Source organism: Phaenicophaeus curvirostris, chromosome 3 (assembly GCF_032191515.1).
Source record: "Phaenicophaeus curvirostris isolate KB17595 chromosome 3, BPBGC_Pcur_1.0, whole genome shotgun sequence".
Lineage (NCBI taxonomy): Eukaryota > Metazoa > Chordata > Aves > Cuculiformes > Cuculidae > Phaenicophaeus > Phaenicophaeus curvirostris.
Genome location: NC_091394.1, coordinates 53,319,004 through 53,344,052, shown reverse-complemented (window position 1 = coordinate 53,344,052; position 25,049 = coordinate 53,319,004). Strand labels below are relative to the sequence as shown.

The 25,049-nt window shown below is 37.1% G+C and overlaps 1 protein-coding gene across 2 annotated transcripts; it reads left to right on the top strand.

Annotated features, from left to right (window-relative positions):
* Positions 1-614: 614 nt before the first annotated feature.
* Positions 615-24,832, top strand: DSC1 (desmocollin 1). Of its 2 annotated transcripts, XM_069854020.1 has the most exons (17): positions 615-656; positions 3,022-3,106; positions 5,668-5,870; positions 6,370-6,495; positions 7,765-7,920; positions 8,837-8,981; positions 10,021-10,187; positions 11,411-11,545; positions 12,726-12,911; positions 14,044-14,303; positions 14,501-14,643; positions 16,372-16,587; positions 18,203-18,439; positions 20,357-20,478; positions 21,752-21,985; positions 22,660-22,705; positions 22,791-22,928. In XM_069854020.1, the coding sequence occupies exons 1-16, from the start codon at positions 618-620 to the stop codon at positions 22,693-22,695; spliced, it is 2,490 nt and encodes an 829-aa protein (XP_069710121.1). In that variant the 5' UTR covers positions 615-617; the 3' UTR covers positions 22,696-22,705; positions 22,791-22,928. The 2 variants fall into 2 exon arrangements, with proteins under 2 accessions (XP_069710121.1, XP_069710120.1); XM_069854019.1 differs by lacking the exon at positions 22,660-22,705 and having other exon boundaries at positions 22,791-24,832.
* The last annotated feature ends 217 nt before the right edge of the window (positions 24,833-25,049 follow it).

The following is a 25,049-nucleotide window of genomic DNA, read 5'->3' as shown; positions in this document are numbered from 1 at the left end:
CGCCTCACCACCCTCACGGTGAAGAATCTCCCCCTTACGCCCGGCCTAACTCTTCTTTCCCCAGTGCGCTGCCATTCCCCTTTAGCCCTATCGCCATATGCCTTTGTAGAAAGCCCCGAAGCAGGATAGAACCACCCCCCCCGAACTGCGAAAAGACGACAGGACGGCAGGCGGGCTCCCAGGTCGGGGCTGGGAGGGGGGAGCCGAGCCAAGGTAGGAGCCCGATCCGCGGTGGGTCCTCAACCCGCGCCCGGGATCCCCGCGCCCGGCCGCGCCTCCTCTCTCCGCAGCCGGCGGGGCGGGGCGGGCGAAGGTGGCGGGCGGGGCTGTCCCAGCGCCGCGCCCGGGATGGGCATCACCCAAAAGGCGTGGGGGGAAGGGAGGGAGGGAATAAAAAAGGGGAAAAAAAAAAAAAAGAAAGAGATAATTAAAGTCGCCGCCGCTGCGCGCGGTCCCACCCTCCCCACCGGCCGGCGGCTCTGTCAGACGGGAGGGGACAGAGCGAGACGTCCCGCCGCGGAGTCGCGCCTCTTCCTCCTCCTCCTTCTCCTCCTCCTCCTCTTCCTCGCTCGGCGCGGCGGCGGCGGCTTCGTTGTCCCCTCGCAGCGCCGCGCACCATGGCCCCCGCCGCCCCCCGCCTGCTCCTCGGCGTCCTGGTGAGTCCTCGGCGGCGCGGGGGGCGGCGGCGCAGCCTGCGCCCTCACCTGCCCGCGCCCAGGGGGTCGCGCAGCTGGGAGAAAGGAAAAAAAAAAAAACAAACAGCAAAAAACCCCACGAAACGACTTTGGAAGGATTTATTGGCGTCTTATTCCCAATAAGCTTCCCCGTCGGCGCGGGGTCCTGGCGAGGGACGCGCGTCTCGGGGAGTGAAGGGGAAGAGGTGACGGCTCGGGGCTCCGGGGCCGGTGGGGGGTTCCCCGCTGGGGCGAGGAGCCCCGCCGGGTTCGTTTCGTTTAACTCGCCCCGCGACGCGCGTCCCTTTTCCGTGGGAAGGTTTGTGCCTGCGGTGCGGAGCGGGCTGGGATCCTCTGCAGGAGTTATTTGTGCGTGGAACGATTTCGGTGGTTTCCTTTGCCTTCACTTTGCTGTATTTGTAGGTGTTTCGAAAGGCGATTGTCTGGGGCAGCAGGGGAATTCTCTCATTTTTTTCCTTTTTTTTTTTCTTTTGGTGGATAGGTGAAAGTGGTTTGTCTTTTATTTCTTACCCCCTTTCTTCCCTAGTATTATTTGTATTCATGAAAGGAGGGCGGATGACCATATGAGCCTGAAAGAAAAAAAACTTGATAGTGGTGAAGCACTGAATTTATTAATTTTAGATTCATTAGATATGTACATTTTAATGAAAATGTTACTATTCCAGACACAGTGTGCCCCTGCCTTTGCCAGGATGTTCATGACAAAACCCAAAGAAACCGAAACAAGTTTACTCATACATCTTATTAATCTAATTTAAAACAGTAAAAGAAATTTCCCTGTCAAGTGCAAAAAAGCCAACACCCAAACCCGAAAAAATGCTGAAATGTCTTCTTTGTATTAAGTGAAAGGACATCACAACTTATTTTTACTTTTATCCACAAACAACTACCATTTTCATTTGTTTAATTTTACAGTAGCTCTTTGTGCTGAGAGCAGGCTAGCTCGCTGTTCCTATTTGCAAATTAGATGTCATTGATTCTTAAAATATCTTGAAACGACGTAGCCAGATTGTGTGATTTTTGTAACTTAAAATTTAATACTAATAACTGTCTGTTAATAAGTAAAATGCCTACTGATTGGTAAACAGAGATGTTACCTTGTTTTAGATACACGTGTATTTATATCTACGTGTACGTATATAAGGAAGAGTATGAAGAGCTTTTATCATGCAGACACAGCATTTAAATTGCTTTAGTGCAATGATTGGATTCCACATTTCAACTTTTCTTTGTGGCAGATCATATTTTTTCTAAAGGTTCCTAATGTCTTAAAGTTTTTAAAATGCGTTCATTTAAATGTTCGCTTAATAAGAATCAAAAGTAATTTTCAGAATTTCCATTAGTTGTTTTACCTCTTTATACTTTTAATGCTAAAGGTATGTGCAAAATAGAGATGACTTTCCTTTTCACTAAACTTTCATCCTGAAAGAATAAATGTACTTAAAAGGGTGAATACATTTATTTACATTTCTCTACTTCTCTGTTTAATTGGCTGTGTGATTTTTGGTTTACAATTAAAACATCAGGATATAAAACTGCACAAGATATATAAACACAATACATATCAGGCACAAATATATGTATATAATCTAAGGTTAGGACTGCATTGCTCTGCCAAGGAAAATCATTGTACCTCCATGTGATTTGTTTTATGAAAAAGTTCTGGCTATCTTCTAATCATTTGAATTTTGAGGAGGACCCTATTTTGTAACTGGTTACATGGGAGTGGACTGCTGCGATACACGTTTTATTTATGTCATAGCTAATTGCTGAAGCTAGATTTAATTAGTTTGTTGAGAATGTACTTAGAAGATGCAAAGTGATATTTAAGTGCAAATGTCGTCATGTGGTTTTAATATGACACTTGTCCCTTTAGTGTTTGTGCATCGCTACAGTTCTATTAAATGGAGTTTTGACAAGTTGAACCATATTAAATGCATAGAGACCTTGGATCTAAATTGGCCAAGAATGCTATTGGAGGGAGCGCACGATGAAGCTATGTTTTATCTTTCCACTATTAAAGTAAAAGTGTAGTTGAAATCTTGGTGTTGAAATAAGTGCTGTCATGATTTTAGGAAAAAAACTCACAAGCCATATGGACAGATCCAGGAGCAGTGGTTAGATCTTGTTTCCAGTTTGAAACTCTGTGTGCTATGCTGGATTTTTCCCGTCTCTTTAGCCAAGTAGTGTTTTCTGTGCCATTTTTTTGGCTTGTCTTAAAAAACAAACAAACCAAAGGCAGCTTCGTTTACTGTAGTTATTATTCAAAATACCATATAGTTGTTGGTTTTTGTTTTGTTTTCTGATTTCTTCATTTGTTTTCTAGGTACTGAGTTTGTGCTGTGAAGCTTGCAAGAAAGTTATTTTTCATGTTCCTTCTGAGCTAGAGGCTGAGACCTTAGTTGGCAGAGGTGAGAAACTGTGAGATGCCTAACTTCATGATACAACTTTGCACCTTTGCTGGAGATGCTATTAACAGTGAAGGAGACTTTTTAAAATTTTATTTCTTTTAATGGAATGAATGGATGACTGGACAGCGAGTTAAACAACTGGATCAGCATTTTTTATGAAGGATACGCCCTGTGTTTGTTATGGATTTGAATGCTGGCTCCGTGCGTCCATTTGACTTTTGCGTAAACAACTATTGTCAGCTTTCAGTGTTTATTTTAAAATGAGAAAGGCAGAGTTCCGTGTTTTCAAAATTTGGATTCTAGGGCTTAGTGTTTAAATATTAATATTCTGAAGTGCACCCATAACCCACAGGATTGTATGAAGAAGTCACTAGGTCATTTGGATAATGGAAAAGACAAAAAAGAAGGCAAACCCCACACAATCAGGCACGCAGAAGCTGCTGCTCTGTGAAATGTGGCTGAGACTTCTCAGCAGTGCTGGGGCATCCAGGGTGTGCAAGGGAATGTGTTGCACAGGTGTCCTGCATGCACATTTGGTTGGAAGGGCTCTCCTGTCTGATTGGATGGTCTGCCTTGGTTAAAGGCAGTGTACAGGTGACTGAGAGGAATGAGGGAAGCCAGAATACACCCTGCTTCTCTTTTTTAAGGCCAATCTTTGAAAGGCAGCTTTTAAAAGAAGTGTTGCGTAGGAGCTGCTACAGGATTCTCTGCTGCCTCTACCTGGTTTTGAGGTGCCCTATATGAGTCGTAGGACAACAGAAGAGTATGCTCCAAATCTGCAGTCCTCATCCATATTCCTACAGAAGGAACAAATAAAGTGAATTGGTGCCTCATCACAGTACGAGTGCTCACAAAATTTAGCTTTATAAGATTAAAGTTATTGCTGTTAAATTTTAAAATCAAAGGTTGCTGTTTGAGTGTTTAACACGCTCTCAGAGACTTCAGCATTTTTATGTGTAAATAAATTTGATTTATATAAAACCAAAACTTCATGATATTTTAGTGCTGTGAAAGAAATAGCATAACATTGAAATTAGTGGTTTTGCTAAATGTTTTTGGGAAAAAAAATTGTAGCTTGAATGCCCTTGATTCAAGATTTATTGAGAAAGCATAATATATTTTCCATTGATACAAGGACCATACCTTGACAATATAGTGAGTCAGGGTTTTCATGGTTTTTTTTGTAATTTTTATATTTCTGACTTAGGCAATGTATATGAGAAGCTGTTAAAAAAAAAGGATTCCAAAAACCTATGGCAAACTGAGTGTGATGTTGACTACCATAACCATCAGAAACAAAATCTCCAATCGGATACATTCAGGAATACAGTGCAATTATATACGGCAGCGTGAGACACCTTCTAGTTAGGCAGTGATGTTCTCTTCAATGCTAAATTTTCATTGTACAGATTAATAGAGGAGAGGACTCACTGCTGCAGTGCTATGTATAATCTAGGAAATGTTACATTGAATAGTTAAAAGGAGGACTTAAAGAAAGAAAGAAAGCATGTCATATTTAAAATGTGCTTCCATTTTTGAAATTGAAATGAAATTTTATTTATTGAACGTATCACCTGCGTACATGATATTCTGAATTTACTCTGCTCTGGAAATTTTACAGTCAGCTTTCATAGAGCAAGGCCCCATCCACTACAATATCATTGAAAGATCACTGGAAAGTTTTGATTTTGAGCACATGACGCTGACTCCTCTGGTACTTGTCTACAGTTTAGATCTCTGGCTTTCATCTTTTTCAGGGTGCAGGATCATTCGTATGTAGTGCTGTGGTCCTACTGCAGTTCATTATGATTATCCTGATATTACTTTTTTTTCCACTTGTAGTGCTGAATTAATTACTGATGAACCAAATCTGAAGTGCATTAAAATTTATTTTAGCGATAGCAAATGCAGTAGAAAATACCTGAGAAGTGTGCTGATACTTCCAAGAAACTGCATGAGATTTTATTGTATACATACTAAAAAATTGCCAGTCATTTGTTCTGGAGTTAGTCTTTGTGTCTCCCATCTGTCTGCCTCCTAATTTGAAGGCCTTTGGCCTCCCAAGACTATTAAATCACATAGTACTAGTCAGTACTTTGCTCCTGAGGGCAAATCTTCTAAGACATAACATCTCCATTGAGCATTTGCATTAATTAATCGCCTTCACTGATTTTGTGGGTCATGGAGGTTGACGCAAATGTAATAGCTGCTGGTCCAGTAATAAGTATGTCTGCTGTGTTCTTTGCATTTAAAGATAGTTCATCTCTGATGCTTCAATAATTTTACCACTGCAATAGAGTCTTGTTGAAAGATATCCATGAAGCACCCATGTACTTTAGGAAACATGAATGCAAAAGTGGAAATTCATGTAAATTTGGTCAAATCTGAGTGCAGAAATGGGTTCTAGAATCTGTGTGTGTGCTGTTTAAATACTCTATGGCCAGATTTCAGAAGACACCATGAGTCAGTAAAGATAGTTTTTACTTGGGGAATGTTGTGTTGTTTTGTTTTGTTTTTTCTCTTTGTGTTTTGAGTTATTGTCTGAATGTTTTTTCTTACAGTTGATTTGAAAGAGTGCCTCCCATCTGCTGAGTTCATCAGTTCCAGCGATGGGAACTTCAACGTTCTAGAGGATGGCTCAGTATACACAACATCTGCTGTTTCTTTGTCTGCTGAGAAAAAGACTTTTACAATATTACTTAAAGACATTAAAGAACACGTAGAAAAGAAAATACAAGTCAGTTTAGTAGAAGAAGGAAAAAAGGTGGGTTTCTAATTTCAAGATACTATATTTATATGAAATACTGTTTTATGGAGTACAGCCTCATGCTGCATAACTGTGGTTGACTTTTGGAATTCAAATAATCAGGCCAAGCACTGTGGTGTAAAATGTATTTTATTTAGCAGTGGTTGCTTAATGTGTAGGTTGAGTCAGCAGACCTCCTTTCTGAAATTGGAGATGCTAGCAGGGAGCTTAAACAAGAATGTCAAGAGTGTTAAAAGCCATGTTTGAGGAATCAAAGCAGATTTTATTTGTGGGAAGGATAACAATCCTAATAATGAAAATCCTAATAAATGAAAAACCTCGTGGAATACTATCATATCACACATATCATCAGAAATGAAGACCTTGGAAAAACAAACGGTCAGTGGAAAAACTGGAGCAGAGAGAAAAAATACGGAAATGTAGAACAGCAGTTAAGCAAAAATATACAGAGTTAAGAATATATGGATCTATTCTTGCTTGTCTTTTTATCTTCTAGACCCAGACACAGAAGTCCAGGCATGCTAGAGATACGGTTCTAAAGCGAACCAAAAGAAGATGGGGCCCTATTCCGTCTGTTATGATAGAGAACTCACTGGGACCTTTTCCACTACAAATTCAGCAGGTATATTTTATAAAGTCCTAATTTTATGACAAAAGCTGGTTTTGTATGTGACTTATGGTGAAAGGATGAGTGAGATCTTTTTTGTCCCCTACTGATGCCATTCCTGCTATTATTCTTTTGTCTTGTTTTGTCCTGTTCATTGTGTATCTTGTGATCTTGCAGCTGAAATAACTTCTAATCATAGTTGAAGTGAACTGGAATTGTTCACAAGTTCTTAAAAAGAAGTATACTATCAGAGAGCTCTTTGGCCTGGAAATCAGTGAAGTGTGTAATTGAAAAAAAACAAACCCAACAACTAACAACGCCCCACAGAACATTACCTAGAAGAAGGTTTTGTAGATACAGAGTGGAGGAAATCTCACCTGCATGTCTACATCCTTTCTGGAGCTTAAGGTGTATACCTGTAACATTGGAGACTTTAGTATGGCCTATATTATTAAGAAAAACACTTACTGTAAGAAAATAAGTGGGTGTGAAAAAGAAAAGCAAGAACTAAAGTTATCATAGATCCATCTAGTCTTTATTAGATTACAGAGTGGCAGGTAGCAGATGTGTAGAGACAAGTATAATAACAGAGTCTGTGCAGAGCAATCATTCTTCTACTAGTCTTGTCTTCGTGATTTCTGGCATTCTGTAGGTAAGGAAGGTATTTGGGGAGGAGGTTGTTTATAAATAGGTAACTGCTGATGTTTCTTCCTTGGTGCTTGCAATGAGATGAAAAGAGGCTATTTCAATTGGCCTATCTATGGACTACACTCTAGGTGGTCGCCCTTCTCTCTATACTTTCTGTCTTTTTTTTTTTGCCTTTGTTCTTGAATCCCCCCTCTTCTACTTTGCTTTTTCTTCTCTAGTTTCAAAAACAACATTCTCAGTGAGTTCACTAAACCCCAAGTCCCTTGAAAATGGACAGAAATAATAAGCCATCTGTAACTGAGTGTGCCTTCCATGTTCAGTATTCTAGAGAGATAAGATTTCATAATTTTTTTTATACACAGTTATTTCTTTAACTGTATGATAGTCCTAAGCGTTTCCGAGTTTGAATTAACTACCCCTTCTCATGAATGCACATTATAAAGGAAGGCAGTTACGTGACAACCTGATCATGTATTCTGTGAAGTCTAAGCTGCTAAAGCAGTAGAAGTAAATAAAGTTTGGGTTTGGGTTTTTTTAAGAGTTTCTACTTGTGCTAAATATGACTCTGGAAAGGAAGGACATACGTTAGAATGATGCTTCTGTTTTTACTTGGGCTTAAAAACATCTTCCTTATAGGTCCAGTCAGACACAGCCCAGAACTACACCATTTATTATTCTGCAAGTGGACCGGGAATTGATCAAGATCCAAAGGGTTTGTTTTACATAGAAAGAGAAACTGGAAACATATTTGCTACTCGTGCAGTAGACCGTGAACAATATCCAAGCTTTCAGGTACAGGCCCAAATTGTGTAAACGTAATATAATTATTATTTTTTTTTTTTTTTAGTTTTTTCTTGTGATGTATGTGTTTGAAAGCTGGATCCAAGGGAAAACTGGGAGCAAACAAGATCTGGAATTTCCCATGTATTTTGAGTAATATTTTTGGTGTTGTAGAGGTGAAATCAATGACAACGAAATAGCTGATCATCTAGATCTTGAGAGCAGTTTTGCTTTTCACTGCTTAGGCTCTAATTACAGCATAAATATAGTGAGCTATTGGATTAGCATCACTAACAAGAATTTGAATTTATCGCAGTTTTTTCAGGGAAGGTTGAAAAGGTCTGCTTAAAAAGAAAATCATGAGAAACTCATATTTTTGGTGCCTCTTCTTCAAGCTGTTCAGCTTTGGTATTTTGTTAACAAGGTACACTGCTCTCTCTACTGGCTAAGAAGTGCAAGAAAGCAGTTAGTAGCAACAAACAGCTTCTAAATAGTTTGGTAATTTGCAGTAGCTATTACTGCATTTCTTTAGATTATGTTGTAACGGGCAAATGGTTTTGCTGTTGTTCCTGATTTTGTTTTATAGCAATATTTACATCTAAATGTTTGGTAAGGCCTCATAGACACTTGGAAAAAATACATTCACAAGTATTGGAAAAAGTGTTTGACAGAGTTTTTGGGGAAAAAAAAGTGATTCAAACACTCGTAGTGTGGGCAATCGAGAGGGGAAAAGTTGGAAAGCATTTAAAGGTTTTGTGTTGCTGTCATCATAAGATACTAATCACTTCCCCTTCCATGTGGCTGAAGAGCCTGATTTTGGGAAGGTTATGCTTTGCTTAATTTTATTGACTCCTCCATTGAACTAAAACTGTAGTAATACTTCGTGTTGCTTAAGCATGAAGGAAATTACTGAGTTTATGTCTTACAGATCATTTGCTTTGCAACCACTCCAGATGGTTATTCTCCAGAGGTACCACTTGTACATACAATCAGGATAGAGGATGATAATGATAACGCCCCATATTTTACACAGGAGGTTTTTCAGTTTTCTGTCCCTGAAAATTCTAAACCTGGTAAGAGTTGTTTTAAAATACTGTTACCACTACTCAGCTCAGTTACATACCAGTATGGCTAGGTATAATCTTGCCTTTTTGTTAATTTCAGTGGGATTTCCTAAGGAATGCTTTTTTTACAGCACAGGCTGAATTTGCAAAGAGCGGCTCAAGATTTTTTAATCATTAGAAATTTTGAAACACCAGCTCAATTGTAGTGATGAGTATTATGTAAAAAATAAGTTTTTAAAAACTCAGATGATTCGGTGTTCCTAAAAAGTTGTAAGAACTTCAGAACGTTATTCTTTTAATTTTATCTGAAATCACTCGTTTCATGAAAATGTTTTGATTGACAGAACAGCAATTTTTAACATATTAGTTTCCTAAACAACTGCATCAGTTTTGTTCTAAGGTGTGAAATGCCTTTGATTAAGCTTACAGTGTTTGTCTGAGCTGTTAAATTGAGATTGGGGTTTTCCTGGGAATGGTGGGTGGAAAAGTCTTGTTTCTGCACATACCTGTTAAAGGCAGGGACTTCCCCATTATTCACTTCATGTGTCTGTGTAACAGAGGACAAGAGCAGGGAGAAAGGTGGACCCCAGAGAATAAGGAATGCAAAAGCCATGGTTTGCTGTTCCTCACTTGTCTCCTAGGCTAAGGATATTAGTGCTGCGGTCTGAACTGTGTTGGAAGGCACCAAACCTCCTCCCCATATTCCCTGACAGATCCTTTTCAGATGTGTTTGGGGTACTCAATTAGAAGTCAATGTCAAAATGACTAATTGAAGTCTCAAGTTATAGTATTTCTTTTATTACTCTTTGTGACAGATGCAGTAATTACAACTTTGTCAAGGAAGGGGGAAATATAGCTAGAGGATTAAACCGGACAATTTCACACGTTATTGTACACTACCATTTACTTTGTTTTCAATATTGTATTAATTTAGAGCTGAATGACCTAACAGCTGTTGTCATGTATCTAAAACAGAATAGCTGTTCAAATAAATTTTGATTATTTACAGGTTTTTCTGAAACTAAAAATTACTGGTTTGTGTTCACAGGTCTATTTGTTGGAAAAGTGACTGCAGAAGACAGAGATGAGCCTTATACTCTGCATACTGCATTGAAATACAGCATTGTGTCACAAATTCCAGAATCAGTCCGATCATTTTCTATACATCCTTACTTAGGTGACATTTCTGTATTATCACCACAGCTGGATAGAGAGGTGATCTTTTCTGAAACATCTTTAACTGTCATTTAGAGCATACAGATAGCTTCTTAACTGTGAATTGCTGGGCCAGGATTGCCTGATAACTAATTTCTTAACATTTGTTTTTCTTTCCCTCTAAGATGCTCTCTGTAGCTTTCCAGGGAATTGCAATTGGCCGAAAAAGTTTCTGTGTAGATCTGACATGTTCTAGCTGATCTTGGCAGGGGATCTCCTGCTACTTTCTTATTCAACCTGTGGATTGAAAATCCTATGATTTTTTACTTTTTCTCTGTTGATGAGTCCCGTGAACCTTATTTCCTTCTAATCATGTTCCATTTGGGGTGCTTCTTGCTTCTGTACAGAGAAGATGAAGCAGCATTTCTGGAAGTAGTCAGTCATCCTCTACACAACAGAAATGTTTCCCATATCTGGGGCTTAATCAGTAACATAACATTTCCTAAAATTAAAGCACAAACATTCTTATCAGTCAGCTTTCCAGTTAATAAGATACAGGAAGTTTTATTTTATTCAGAGGGACATTTTGGATAAAATGTGAAATGAGAGAGATTGTTTATGCTAGAAAAACTGACAGGTGTGTGTGTTTCAAAATACTATTTCTAGCATAAGGCAGTCATTTTAGAAAAAAACACTGCTATGGGCACATCTTTTTTGGCATAAAAAGAGTCATATTCTGGCATACATATGATGCTGCCTGGCTGAAAATCAACCTTAACATTCACAGTTATGCGCTTGAAGGTACACTGCTCAACATTTTAGCCAGAGAGAAATGCAACATCTGTGAACATCACCATGACTACTAAGGAAACAATCACAGCTGACTACAGAGGGAAGGAAAGCTTGAAAAATGAGTCCACTGCCTCTTTTTTAAAGAAAAAAATAATGAAGTGGACCACCTGAGAGACCTAATGGTACTTCCAGGCATTCAGAACTGGAGTTACTGTCTTGATTTTCAAACTTCTTCGTTTTGTGTTCAGCATATACACTACTAACAGATGCTCAACTCAGTGCTGCTGAGCCACTAAAAAATATTTTACTTGTTTTCCTTTTGGAATTATAGGGAAAAAGCCCTAAAGCTGATTGCCTCATTTGGCAGGGAAGCACTGACTTTAGAGCAGATTTGAGGAGTGGGAGTAAGATACAAAGTTCTACTCTTATGTGTAACTGTGATTAAAATAATGAGTATGTCAAACATCAGTATGCTTTATTCATCTCTTCAGATGTCTCCCAGTTACACTTTGCTAGTTGAAGTGAGAGATATGGATGGTCAGCCTTATGGTTTGTGCACAACAGGAACAGTTATGATTCGATTAGAAGATACAAATGACAATGCGCCGTCCTTTAAACAGAAACATGTAAGTCTTCATAAATGAAATATCTGCAAAAAGGTAAAGAAAAACAGACTGGTTTTACCCCCTTTCTAATTTCCTCATGAGCAATCCCTCAAATATGAAGTCTAATGCCAATGTAGACAGTTGGGAATGCCCTGTTGGTTGTTGTGCTCTTTGTTAACTAGGCTTATTGGTACATCAGTTGTTTTGAGTCATTTGCCTTATGTCCCTTTGGAAAAAGCTGACATAACTCATTGATTTCTGCTGCAATGCATGGTCTTAGAAATCCCATAGTTTAACCATTTTCAGGGAGAGGATGGAATAACTCATAAGCATTGTCATGACTTTGTTACCATTTAACCATCTGTAAACGTTAGCATCAGTGAAGTAGATGCAAGGGTTTCACTGAGATTTTTCTATGCTTTTCCTTCTTTTTTTTTTTTTCTTCTATAGAAGGATTATTTAAACCACTTCTTGTTCACTCAGCCTGAAGTCCTTGCTTATTGCAGCCATCTGAATTATTCATGACAGAGTGTATGTCTCAATAACCATGCATACAGCTTAAATGCCACAGGAGATTTTGTGATATGAAGTCTATGAAAAATAATTCATTATCTACGAGGAATACACATACCTTATTCTTTCCATTTGCTACTGTCGAATATCATCAGTAACGTTAATTAAGAATCACTCCTACCTATGCTTCTTGAGCTTGTACAGAATAACCCAGCTCTTTAAAAAGATAAAAAAAAAAAAAAATCCTTTACCGTCCAAATAGAGATGTATTTCACCCTTCTTGGCTTTTCATCAAGTTCTTGTGGTTTGTTTATGTGTATTTCTTTTACCTACCCCAATGTCTTTTCTGATCCTCTGGTTTATCATGTTATATGCGAATTTGCATCTATAGCTAATGTAACTGAGAGGAACTGCTAATTTACCTGTCCTTCCAGGAGAAGTCCAGACTTAAGTATGTCAGTGATAGTTTGAGTGTACAAAGGAGCTGAGATTTCAACTGTGCTGTCAGGAAGGGTTTGCTGTTTCATTCAGGGTGTAAGGGAGAAATATACTAGTATAATAAAACATTACAGCAGCTTAGTAAATTGACCCCTTGGCTTTAAGTAATCTTAAACTGTTCTTAAGTCAGAATCATGGAACAATATTCTCAGGTTTAAATTGATTTTTTTTTTTTTTTGGATACTCAAAGTATGAAACACAAGTGGAGGAAAACAGAGTGAATGTAGAAATACTGAGACTCTCTGTTTTGGATCTTGATGAACCTGGTTCACCTGGCTCAGTAGCAGTGTATGAAATTATAAAAGGAAATGATGATCGGTCCTTTGAAATTACGACAGACAAAAACACAAATGAAGGAATACTATGTGTTGTTAAGGTAAGTAAAAATGGAACTGCAAGAGGAAAGTTTGTATGTCTTCGGGTGTTGCTTTTGAAGCCAATAATATAGAACTCATTTTTATTCAAATAATATGTGTAACTATCAGGAAAATCATGCTTTCTTCCTAATCTGTACTCTCTTCTAGAGCATATTGCATAAAGCACTTCAAATGATGCTTGTGTATGGTATGTGGCCTACAAGACTCAGCTTCCAGACTACTCCTCACTTTTGTGTGCACAGAATTCAAAGAATTCTCTTTGTTTTGTCCTTCAGGAAATGCTTCGTGTTTTTGCCTGGTTCCACAGTTGGAGGAGTTTAGAGTTAGGGGTGTAACTGCTGGGTTTTTTTAACAGAAATGCCAGTGTGGCAATGGAGAAGAGGGATGAGCCCCTCTTCCAGTCTTGTTTTCTTTGGGAGTTGATGAAACGTAATAACTCAGCATAAAGCTCTCCAGATTTTATTTTGCAGAATATTAGAGCTTTTTCTAAAGCTGTGTCCCTAGTATACAGCCTTAGTAGAAATTTCTTACACTTAATGTAATGTTGTAGTAGAACAGAGAGTATTATAACTTTAGGATATGAACAGCTCTATTAAAGGCATACAATTGACCTTGGAGAGGGTGTCTGAAGAATAAATGATATATACTTACTGATCAACCCCACAAGTTCAGACGTGTTTGAAATTGGCAAAGTCTTATTAGGCTAGCAAGAAGCATGATTGACTTTTGCTGGAAAGGAAGTGTATGTGACCTAAACTAATGGTCAGCTAGATATGAGAGCAGAAAATCCCCCACTACATTTAATTCTTATCTCAGTTCTGTTGATAACTAGCTATTAATAGTATTCATCTATAATGTTACAGTGGTGCTGCTTACCTTATTAGGGGTAGTTTGTTAGGTTATATTCTTTGACCAAGTTAGAACTTAACATTTTTTTTTCTTAAAACCATGGCCCTTTACTGTGTCTCAATCTGGATGTTCCAGAAGGATAGCTGGCTTCTTTGTAAATAAATGTGGTACAGTTTTATCTGTTTAATAATTGGGCAGTGAAAACAATAGCGAGTTTTGTATTGGATTAAGTGAAAAAAAAAAACCAAAACCAAAACCAACACCACCCTACCTTTGTTACAGGGATTGGACTATGAAAGCGCCAAGCAAAGGATCCTCGTGATTGCAGTCAACAATGATGCACCCTACATGCTGGCACCACATTCACAACAAGTTTCCCAGAGCACCAGCTCTGTTACAGTAAATGTCCTGGATATGGATGAGGGACCGGTGTTTAAACCCTGTCACTTACTCCTAGAAGTTAAAGAATGTGAGGATATTGGGACGAGTATTGGGAGATACCTAGCAGAAGATCCAGAAACTGGAAATAGTGAAGGCATATGGTATGAAAAAAATGTTGTCTACTGGTTTATTTGGAGTACAGCATGGGCAGTGTATAGGAAGGGGAAAATGGTTCTTGATACTCTCTATATATGTGCATGTGCACACAAGTGCGTGCATATGAATACATATATCTGTGTGTATATACATGTGTATGCATATTTGAAGTCTTTAACTAAACAAATTTTCTTCTTGACAGCTACCGAATACCACCTGGCCAATGCAATTGGATCAGCATAGATGAAAAATCAGGTGAAGTCAGAACTGTTAAAGTCTTGGACCGAGATATAGGAGAAATGAGACGAGGTCAATGCAATATCACAGTCCTTGCAATAGACAGAAGTGAGTACTAAATGTTGTTAATATTCTTTATTTACTGTGGCAAATTTACTGTGGCAACAACCATAGTGGCTTAGAGCAGAGACCCACCTAGTTCATTATCTTGTCTTTGCGATAGCTCTATCAAATGCTTAAGGAATACTATGTAGTGAGGAAAGCATTTAAGAATTTGGAGCAAATTCTCAGTGTTTTCAAAAGTTGTCTGCTCCCATTCAAAATCTTTTGTTAATTTTAGATTGAGAGATTTTCCTGTGGATTTTGTTCTTTTTTTTTCCTACTATTTTTTTTAAGTGGTAGCACCCAGCAGCGATGTAGTTGACAACAGGGAAAGCAGAGATTGAGAACTTCTTGGAAGAAGTTGACCTTGCAACTCTTACCGTTTTCTCCTCTGTTGACATTTTAGAAAATTATTAATTTAGAGGGACGTCTAAGAGTAGCTGTTTTCACTGATATATATTGCCAAAATCTTAGTCATTTAGGTTCTGTAACACTGTTTACACTATGTATTGCTTGAGAGACAAGCTCTTACAAATTACTCTTATTGTAGAGGAAGGGTCTTATACTCACAGATTTTCATTCTAAAACAAATTTTTGTTTCTTATTTAATGTCAGTGACCATCTGTTCTTTCTGATTAATTTGGGTATGTGCATTTATTATAGAAAAAGACAGTTTTGCCTCAACATCACATAGCCAAGGAGGTTAAAATACACCTTTTGCTTCCCAAATGCTAAATGTAGGAAATGGAATATCAAAGAAAAGTATTTTGGCTTGTAAGTCACATTTTTAATTCTACAATGTGTCTTAAATTAAAAAGGAAAAATGGACTACCTTTATAAATCGAATTGCAGGATTTATTTTGAGCCCTTATATTTTTAAACATCAGTGGGAGTAAAGAGCAGACCTTTGGAAGCTGCTTTACAGCTAAAAATTCTAACTCTGACTGAAGTTTACATATTAAAATTAAATGTAAATAACATGAATTTACATTGCTTAGAATTTCTGTTGCATTTAAAGTAAACGTGATACATGCATCTACAATCAGTTATCTCTAGAGAAAGTTTTAAAAAGCAAACAATGTAATTTTACTGGAATGCATGTACAAGCATTGACTTTCCTGTATTGGAAAAAATGTAATTGGAAGGGAAAGCTTGTTCACGTCTTGCATGCAGATTTTGACATAATGTGTGTCACTGTTGAATCCTGCTACTGCATGGTCACTCAAAGGGAAGGATACAGAAGGAAGCCCACTGTTTCTGAAAGTGGTTTTGTTCTCAGGTGAAGTGAGGGTAGGAAAAGTGTAATTTATTTTCTCCTTGCAGAAGTAAAGTTTGAAGACATTCCCTTTCTGCTTTTGATGCTGTTTGGCTTAGTGTTCTTTACCCCTGATTTATGGACTCTTTCTCCTCTCATCCCCCTGTTAGAGCAGTATCTGTTCCACACAGATACACATGATCAGCAAAATATATTGTCTATACATGCAGAATATGGAGCTTGGGGAGCTGTTGATCTGTTCTACAACCCACCAAGCAATGAGAAGCAGCCAAAAAGAACTTTAAAAACTACCTCTCTCTTTTTGGCTAAATCAGCATTTGCTTTACACCTTACTTCTAAACTTGGGAATTATAGTTGGTGATATTTCATTGTGAAAGTTTGGGCTAGAAATAAATGAATGTTAGAAGTAAATGTTTAAACTAGGGGGGGTTTGTTTGTTTGGTTTTTTTATCTCATAGATGGCAAAACAGGCACTGGAACAATTCAAGTTGTTATCCGACCTGGGAACAAGAATTACCCACGAATCACTACAACCGATTATATAATGTGCAGAGACAGAAAACCAATCTGCCTTACTGCACAGGATGATGATGAATCTCCTTACAGCACACCCTTTGTATATCGCATAACTGACCGTCGTTTGGCTTCCTCATGGAAGATAACTCAACACAATGGTATGTTACAACTTCCTTCTCCTCCTCACTTAGCTGTAGGTTGCTAGAGGAAGCTTTACTATCTCTGTCTTGTGTAGACTGTAAGGATAGATTGGATGATTGTAAGTTGAGAATTGGAGTAATAGTAGGGCTAATAAGGTAGCCTTGATGATCTGTAGTGGTTCCCTAGTTTCGTTTGCTGTACATGAGATCAAGAGTCTGCCAGGAATAAAGAGGAATAGCTAAAGTACACGTTATCTTCACTGTCCTGAGTTTGAAGCAGTTAGCAGAAGTCAAGAAACTAGCATCACAAAGGCAAGGAAAAGGATATTACGTTCTGCCTCTTAAAGCATAAGCCAGATTATGTCCCCAGCACCCTTGGTGATATCTGAAGTTATGATGTAAAAAGATTAGGTGGGAGTACAAAAACTAATGTAATACATTGCATCAACACCTTTGGAAAAGGAAATATACATACCTAATTCATAAGGAATTTAAGAATGAAATGGCTAATGCTCCAGAATAAAATACAACCTTTCTTAGGCTGCTGTTATGGTGGAGGACTGGAAAACTGAAACTTTAGATAAAGTTGATTAGAGACTGGTTTTTTTTTGGTTTTGTTTGGGGTTTTTTTTGAGTTTTGGGGGTTTTTTTTGGTTTTTTTTTTGTAGTATCACTGTCAGCCAGCACATATTTGTTAAATCTGAGCTGGATGAAAGAAAACAGTATTATATCTCTTAATATAGTTATGTTAATTTTTACAGTTTTGATAGAAGCAGATAAACAATTTATTACAAAAGGAATGACTGTTTCATGAGATTTGTTAATACAAAAAGTTATAGCTGATTGTGGTTTGCTGGTGGGTGGTAGATGATGGCAAGAATAGTAGCGCATGCATTTGCTACTGTTGTCATGAAAAGAAACTGATTTTGAAGTGTCCTTTCAAATATACGCTGATGTAAGGCAAAAGATGGCAAAGTTCGAGAGCAAAAATGTCTGAGAGTTTTAAGGTTTATATTAGGCAAATTGAAAAAATGTTTAAGAAGGTACATGTATCTTCATATACTTAATCATAAAGCAAACATTATGTACGTCAGTGTCTGTCCTGCATATATTTCTTTTGTCTCCTAAAACTCTTGGCCAATAATCATTGCCACTAGCAGGGTAGCAGCCTAAATGGATTTTACTTCCCATTGGATAAAGCTGTTCCCACTGAATATAACAATAGAGCTGAAGAATGAAAGATATGAATTAAGTTTATGATTAGTTATTCCAATCACACTACAGTAAGTCCTTTTAATAAGTACCATCTCAGTTGGTCTTTACTAGTAAGCCCAAATGGTAAATGGCACTATATAAATGGTAACAACTTCAGAGTTTTAAATCATATTCTTAGAAGTATGTATAAGGTTTGCTTTTTCATTTCTAAAATTAAAACTGTATTGAAAGTATAAATCCTTCCGAGATGTAACTTTGTGTTAACACATTTAAACTGGCTTTAAACTAGCTGATGCAGATCTGGTAGCAATGTAGCTGTAACAGAAGGAAAGATTGTGATTATGGTTGCATTTGCGAGAACAGAATTTCATATAGAGTTAACACTAGATCTGATTTTGTCTCTTTTTTTTTTTTTCAGATAATTCTGTGTATCTTTCACCCAAGGGTGATGATATTCCATTTGGAATATACACTATTCCTGTAAGTGTTACTGATAATGGGGGAAAGGTAGGAGAGCAGTACGTAACAGTTAACTACTGTGATTGCGTTACTCCAACTGAATGCGATGGCAGGACCCGTGAATATGCTGGGGCAAATGTTACTCTTGGTGTATGGGCCATCCTTGCAATGATCTTAGGATCATTATTATTGCTGCGTAAGTACACTTGTTTTTCTTTAACATTAAGTGCAAAACACTTAATTTTAAAATTAATAGAGAGAATCTGATTCGAACTTGATTCAAACATTTCATTTTTTATTTAGGCAGTTGTATAGCCCTCATCACTAACTTAATGCAGGTGCTCTATTTGTATCAGTATTATGGGCTTCTTGCTCTCATCTTGTCCTGTAGTTCCTGTGTATGGATTTTTGCTTATTCTTTTAAGTACTTTTTATGTAAGATGTTATGTGTGTTCAAGGCCAAAAAAACTGCATTCAGTGCTGAGCTGAAAGGTGATGGGATTTGTAGTGCTTATCAGATCTTGTCTTGTGGCAAGTATAGCAAAGTTTGGTTTTGAGTTCAGTGCTGTTCTTGGAATGCACGTTTTTGTGCTGAAATCTATTTTCTAGAGTTTTTTTTTATGGCCTTTCTTGTGTCATGGATTAAAATGTGGAGTATCAGAGACAGTGGATGTCGATTTCACAAGGAATTTTACAAGAGCCAGCATTATGTTGAAGAACAGCTTGAATAATTCCACAACAGACCAAACCCTTGAACGCATCATGTTACTGGAGTTCCCCCAAAACTAACACGTTCTTAGCTCTGACTGATGACATCTTTAAATATCACCAGACGTGCTACAGTAACAAGTACTTCAGAGTCTGGTTTTTTTCTTTCTTTCTTCTCACACACACGCATACCCACTCACCCACCCACCCCATTTTTTTGTGGCGATGATCAACTTATCATGCCCCTGTTCAGTCTCAGCTGCCTGTTCTTACTCAGGTGGATAGAACACTGAGACCTACACATGTTTTGAAGGTTAGATAGATCCACGTTTTATCTAAACAGAACAGGTACCCACATTTATGACATAGCCTGGAGATGGAACTTCCAGATATGGGTATGCTCAGTAGGGGGACTGTGTGAAAAATCAGCTAGCTCTTTGTCACTACCTCTTGACTACATCTCTCCCAGTTAGACCCATTATTTTATAGTGGCTAGGTTTTTCCTTGTGCATCCTCTACTGAATACTGTCATGGATGTCTTCTTCCCATCTGTCAGCATCAGGAGGTGACCAGCTGGAACCAGTGATACAGATACAGCTGATAGCTGCAGAAGCTAGATGAGCTTGATAGTGGCTCTTGGCCAATTTTCACAGAAGTTTGTGTTCAGAAATCAGTTTGCTCAGTGGGTAGTGGGCAGAACTGCTCCATTTCTCATGGGCTTTGTTTTAAAGCTATGAACTTGAGAAGGAAAGAGTGGTTCTCTGAATTAAATGTTTAGAAGAGATATTAGTTGCTCATGATCCTTTTATATAAAGTTGCTGGCTGAGTCGCCATGATAACTCAAAGTATTATTATAGGAGGAATAGGCTGAATACAAAGAGTTAAGGAAGATTGTTCTGTCACATAATACTTTAAGTCCTCCAGGGTTCTGGTGACTTTTTCTGTGAAGCAGAAGTTTCTGGTATTGGGACCTTTAGCTTGCATGTTAGTTCCTTATGACATAATTTGACATCTACGTGTTCATGCATGAAAAATAACTTGTGTACGATCTTGCAGGTATAAGAAGAGATTTTCACCTGGATTTGGTCTTAAATTTTTTATTATGGTGAAGTTTTGCCATCACGGCATTTTAATAAGGGATGCTTGCATTTCTTTCTGAGAAACCAAGATGCATTTAGAAAACAAATAATTCAACAGTGTAGTGACAGTTCTGTTTGGGAAAAGAACAAAAAAAATATGTACAGTTTTGAGTACAAGCATTTTTGATTTTATGTTTTTTTTTAAAACCATACTTGATGTTAAGGTGTTTAAAAAGGCTAGTACAACAAACTCACTGTCATATAGAAGTAGATACCAGTATGAAGTAAAGTTAATAGAATCTTCCTCACTTATTTCCTTTCCATAGTAATACTGATCACAATTTGTGGCTGCTGTGGCTCTGGAGTAATGCACAGACAAGTGACTGATGATTGTGCCAATCACAACTTAATTATTTCAAATACAGAAGCTCCAGGAGAAGAAGTGATGGTAAGTTTTCTATTCACTTCAATGTAGAAACATGGAATTAAGATGTCAAACTAAAATTCTGTGGGTAACAGGACCACCTGCAGGTAAGTGATATTGTAAAGGAAATAAGCAGTAAATGCAGGGATCATTAGATGTACTTTGCTCTTTAACAATAATTTGAAAATTCTTACTTGGGGCAGAGTTGGTAGTACCATACATATTTAAACATACCCTGAGTTTGTTAGCCTGACTGCTTATAATTCTTCCAGACTTCACCTGTTTGGTTGGGTATTTCAGGTAAATGTTATAATCACTTCAGTCATTTTCAGCAATGAGACTAGATGGAAAGTTAATATTTTTCCTGGGTTGAAGATGTGTTTATGGAAAACATTTATTGCTTTTTCTTGGAGAAGTTTTTTTAAATTCAGCAGATGAGTCATTGTCACAGGTGCAATTTCTACCCTTGCCCTCAAAAATGACCCCAAATACAGTTTATTTTTAAACTTGTGGAAAAATATATAATTGATCTGTCTGCGTTCATGAAATAGATTCTTAGTCTTGGCAGCTAATTTTTTTAAAGATTCAGTCTACCATGAATGTAGTCCAGTCCAGGACTGTGTTCATACATAAGGACTTAGTTTTTCAGACTCTTTCCCTTCTCCTCTGTCCCCAGCCCCTAGACTTTTCCCTTCTCAAGTAAAGGAGATGACTTTAAAAAACATTAAGTTTACTTCACCTTGAAAACCAAGCAATTCTAATGGTGAAAAATATCAAATTTCTCATTGCCTATGAAGCATGATGTAGTGGTGTTATAAACCGATAATGTAGTTTTTAATTTGTGACCCCATAGTAGTTTTTCCTTAGACAGACAGACTTAATGTGTGAATCAACAGAATTAAATTTACACATGTGACTGCATGATGCGTTTAATGGACTACAGGTTGTTGAATTTGAAAACTTGATTTTGTTTTTTCACATGATAATTTAAGAAACCAGCATATGGAGTATAGTACAGCTTTAATTAGTATAAAGATTCAACTTCTGGATTTCATATCATATTTACAGGCAGGTTTCCCCTCCCCAGTCACCTAGTCATAGCACCATTTCCAAAGATCACTTATTGATCTTGGGACACTAAGTAATAAGGATAGCTTTTTTGTTCAAAATTTCACAGTGCAAAGCTGGAGACTTCTTAGTTTTCAGTAATGACAGTTCCTGATTGCTGTTTCATCTTTGAATTAAAATGAAAAAAAAAAAAAAAGTAAAGGCATCCCCACTGCTGCATCTTTTTTAGGATCACAATATAATTCCTCTACAAAATACAAATGATCAAGGAGGATATGGAATAAAAACAGGAGACCATCAAACATTTGAAATGGTAAAAGGAAGGGGGCATACCTTGGAATCAGTCAAGGGAGGCGGACATCAGTCTCTGGGATCAGTCAAAGAAGGAGGACAGACTATGATGGATACATGTAGATACTCCTACTCAGAATGGCATAATTTCACACACCCTCGTTTAGGTGAAGTAAGTATTCTGAAACTGATTTGTTTTTTGGTTTAGTTTTTTTTTTCTTTTTTTTTTTTTGGAGTGAAGGTTATGATCAATATATGCAGACTTCAAGGAAGATAGATATTTGTGCTAGAAAGGTGGCTTCCTGTTTTTTGTTTTGTTGCATTTTTCCTCTCATCCCTGGCTCCTCTTTGGAATATTGCCCTGTCAAAAAGTCAACCTTTACATATTTTAGTCATAAGTGTAAATTGCTTTCTTTTTTTAGCTTAAGCTATAGGCAGTATGCTATTTTTAATTTGGAATATTTTCTCATTTAGGATAATCACATAACTCAAGCTTTTGTGATTTTTTTTTTTCTGATAACGTCTGTTTGCTTTTATTCTAACTGCTTGCTTTGTACTAATTTAAACCTGATACTTATCTTAGCAGTGGTGCAGGAATGAAGGCAAAGCTTTAGAAATGTAGTTATTCTGCGCTTTGGAGATCAAAAACTCACTACTTGCCTAACTAGTTGTGTGTAAATCAGTCATTTAATTTCAAGTGGATTTTAGTTGCTTGACAGGTTTTTTAAACAGGTTCTTCCTCTTTTATTGTTACATACATGATTAGTAGAAATGATTTCTTTATTTAATACTTTTATTTTGTAGTCTTAATGATATAGACCAATCATGTGCATTTTTTGTATGTAGGAATCCATTAGAGGACACACTCTGATTAAAAATTAATCAATGAAAGGTAAATCAAAAGAAATTATTTTTATGCAATATGTTTAGGATAACAATTTAAGAAAATAATAAGGTGTGTTTTTCTTCCTATGCAGAAGGTGCACCTATGCAGACAGGATGAAGAACAGAAGCATTCTGAAGATTATCTCCTTTCATATAATTATGAAGGAAGAGGATCCTTGGCTGGCTCTGTAGGCTGCTGCAGTGATCAGCATGAGGAAGAAGCACTTGACTTCTTAGATCAGCTGGAACCCAAGTTTAGGACATTAGCAGAAACATGCATAAAAAGATAAATGTGCCTTTCACTGTGCCGAAAAACTGTAAATAAGTGGCTGTCATACTTCTGTGACATTAGGTATTTTGGAAATGAGTTGGGGAGAGGTTTATGAAAATTATTGTAGACGGGTGAGAGTGTAAGGAACTCTTACTTTAAATTCACAATTTTTTTTTCTCTACTAGACAAAATACATCACAAATAAGAGATTAAAAATATTTTTTCTTTATTTTAATATAGTAATGCTAGTTTCTACTTAGATTATATTTCTTATTCTTTGTGATTACTTAAAATGCAAAACTTGGTGTTGTCTTTTTAATTAATTATTCAGCTTCAAAATTTTATTGTATTTGGCTTTGGAGAAGGAAAGCTCTTTAACTCACTGTTTCTTTAATTTCTTTTAATTCTGTAGAGATAAACCAAGAATATTACTGGTAGATATCAAATACCTTGTTAATTTTTAAGTTATGCAAACTGAGATACAAAACGCTTTTCACATTAAAAATACTGATGAATACATGAGAAAACTTTATATTTTGATTGAAAATTAAATATATATATTGTATATATGTAAAATAATATTAAAAATATATTTTTCTCCTAATGGGTTACCACCCATCAAACTTGCTATCCTGAGGGATTTATTACATCACCCCATAGAATATCAGCATTGTATGCGAGTATATATTTTTCTTTTAAGGAAATAAAAGATTAAAAAAAATAATCGGGAAATAGAGGTAACTATTGTACTTCAAGTGAATGCAAGACAAATCTCATGTTTACTTGACCTAAATTTGTACCTCAGTTTCTTGTGAGTTCTAACATAGTATCATTGCAGAAGTAATGAACATTGCCAAGAGTTTTGTCCAATGTAGCTACCACTACCTTTACTTGCATTGTTACAGACCTTGTTAAACTTTTTCTTTCTGTAAGTAGAACTTGGCAGAAAATACAGCTCAAATCAATTGAGGATACACTGCATTAACAATGTGCTTTAAAGACAGTTCTATTTGAGATGTAGAATTACACTGTGACAATCTGTCTGGTTTGAGTGTATTATGTGGTTATAGAGGTAAGCTTTTACACAGATCTCTGGCAGGAATCCTCTGAATCTCATTTGTTATTTTACTGGATTAAGCATACATATACACTATATATATTTACAAAAGTCTAAAATACCTTTGGCAGATGACAGTAGTGAAACCTGAATGCTGCTCTAAGGTATTTCTTGAATTCAGCCTTTGCTTCACAGGTTTTGTATATTTTTAATATTTGCACTCCTGGTTAAGTAATCTGTCCTCTGCACTCCAAGATTTCTCTCATGCCTTAGAAGAATATCTTCCTGCCTCTGAGAAACTTGTGCAATTACTTGTTTCTGTTGCTGTAGTTCTGCTTTTAGGATTTGCTCTGTAGACATAAGCCATACAGAAGTATTTTTTTTAAATTTACTGTAGATAAAGACCTGGAAAAGGAATTAAAACAAACAGTAACACTGCTCTAAGTTTCAGCGCACATCTGCTGCTCACTTCCAGTGGTTGCAGTTCATTCCACACAGATTATGGTCAGTGAAAACTCATAATAGTATAAAATCTTACCAAGGTATAAAACGGTACTTCTAAGACCTTCCATTTTCCCCACTGTAAATGGGCTTCAGAGTATTTCTGGTAAGAACTAGTTATGGTTAGTAACTTCATAGACTAAAATACATTTAACATTGGTCTATCATTGGAAAGCGATGACAGGTTAATCCTGAACTAGATATACTGCCAGTGGTAAGAGCAACGGTGACCAGCAGCAAGATACTAGATGACAATAAGGTGTTACTACCTTACTTTATTTAAAAAATGCATGCTGACCCTACTATTCTGATTGCTATTCTTCTTTATTCTTCTTTATCACTAGCATAAATGGCTTTTGCTTTTCATGGGTAGGCAGATGTGGCTGATATAAGTCAGGATAGCTCTGATGATGCAAGTGGAGCTTTGCTGACTAAGCACGGTGAAGATCTGTCCCCTAGTGATTTCCTTACTTCTTTGTGTCTTCTATTTTTATCCTCAGCTCTTGGCCCTACACTTCTTAG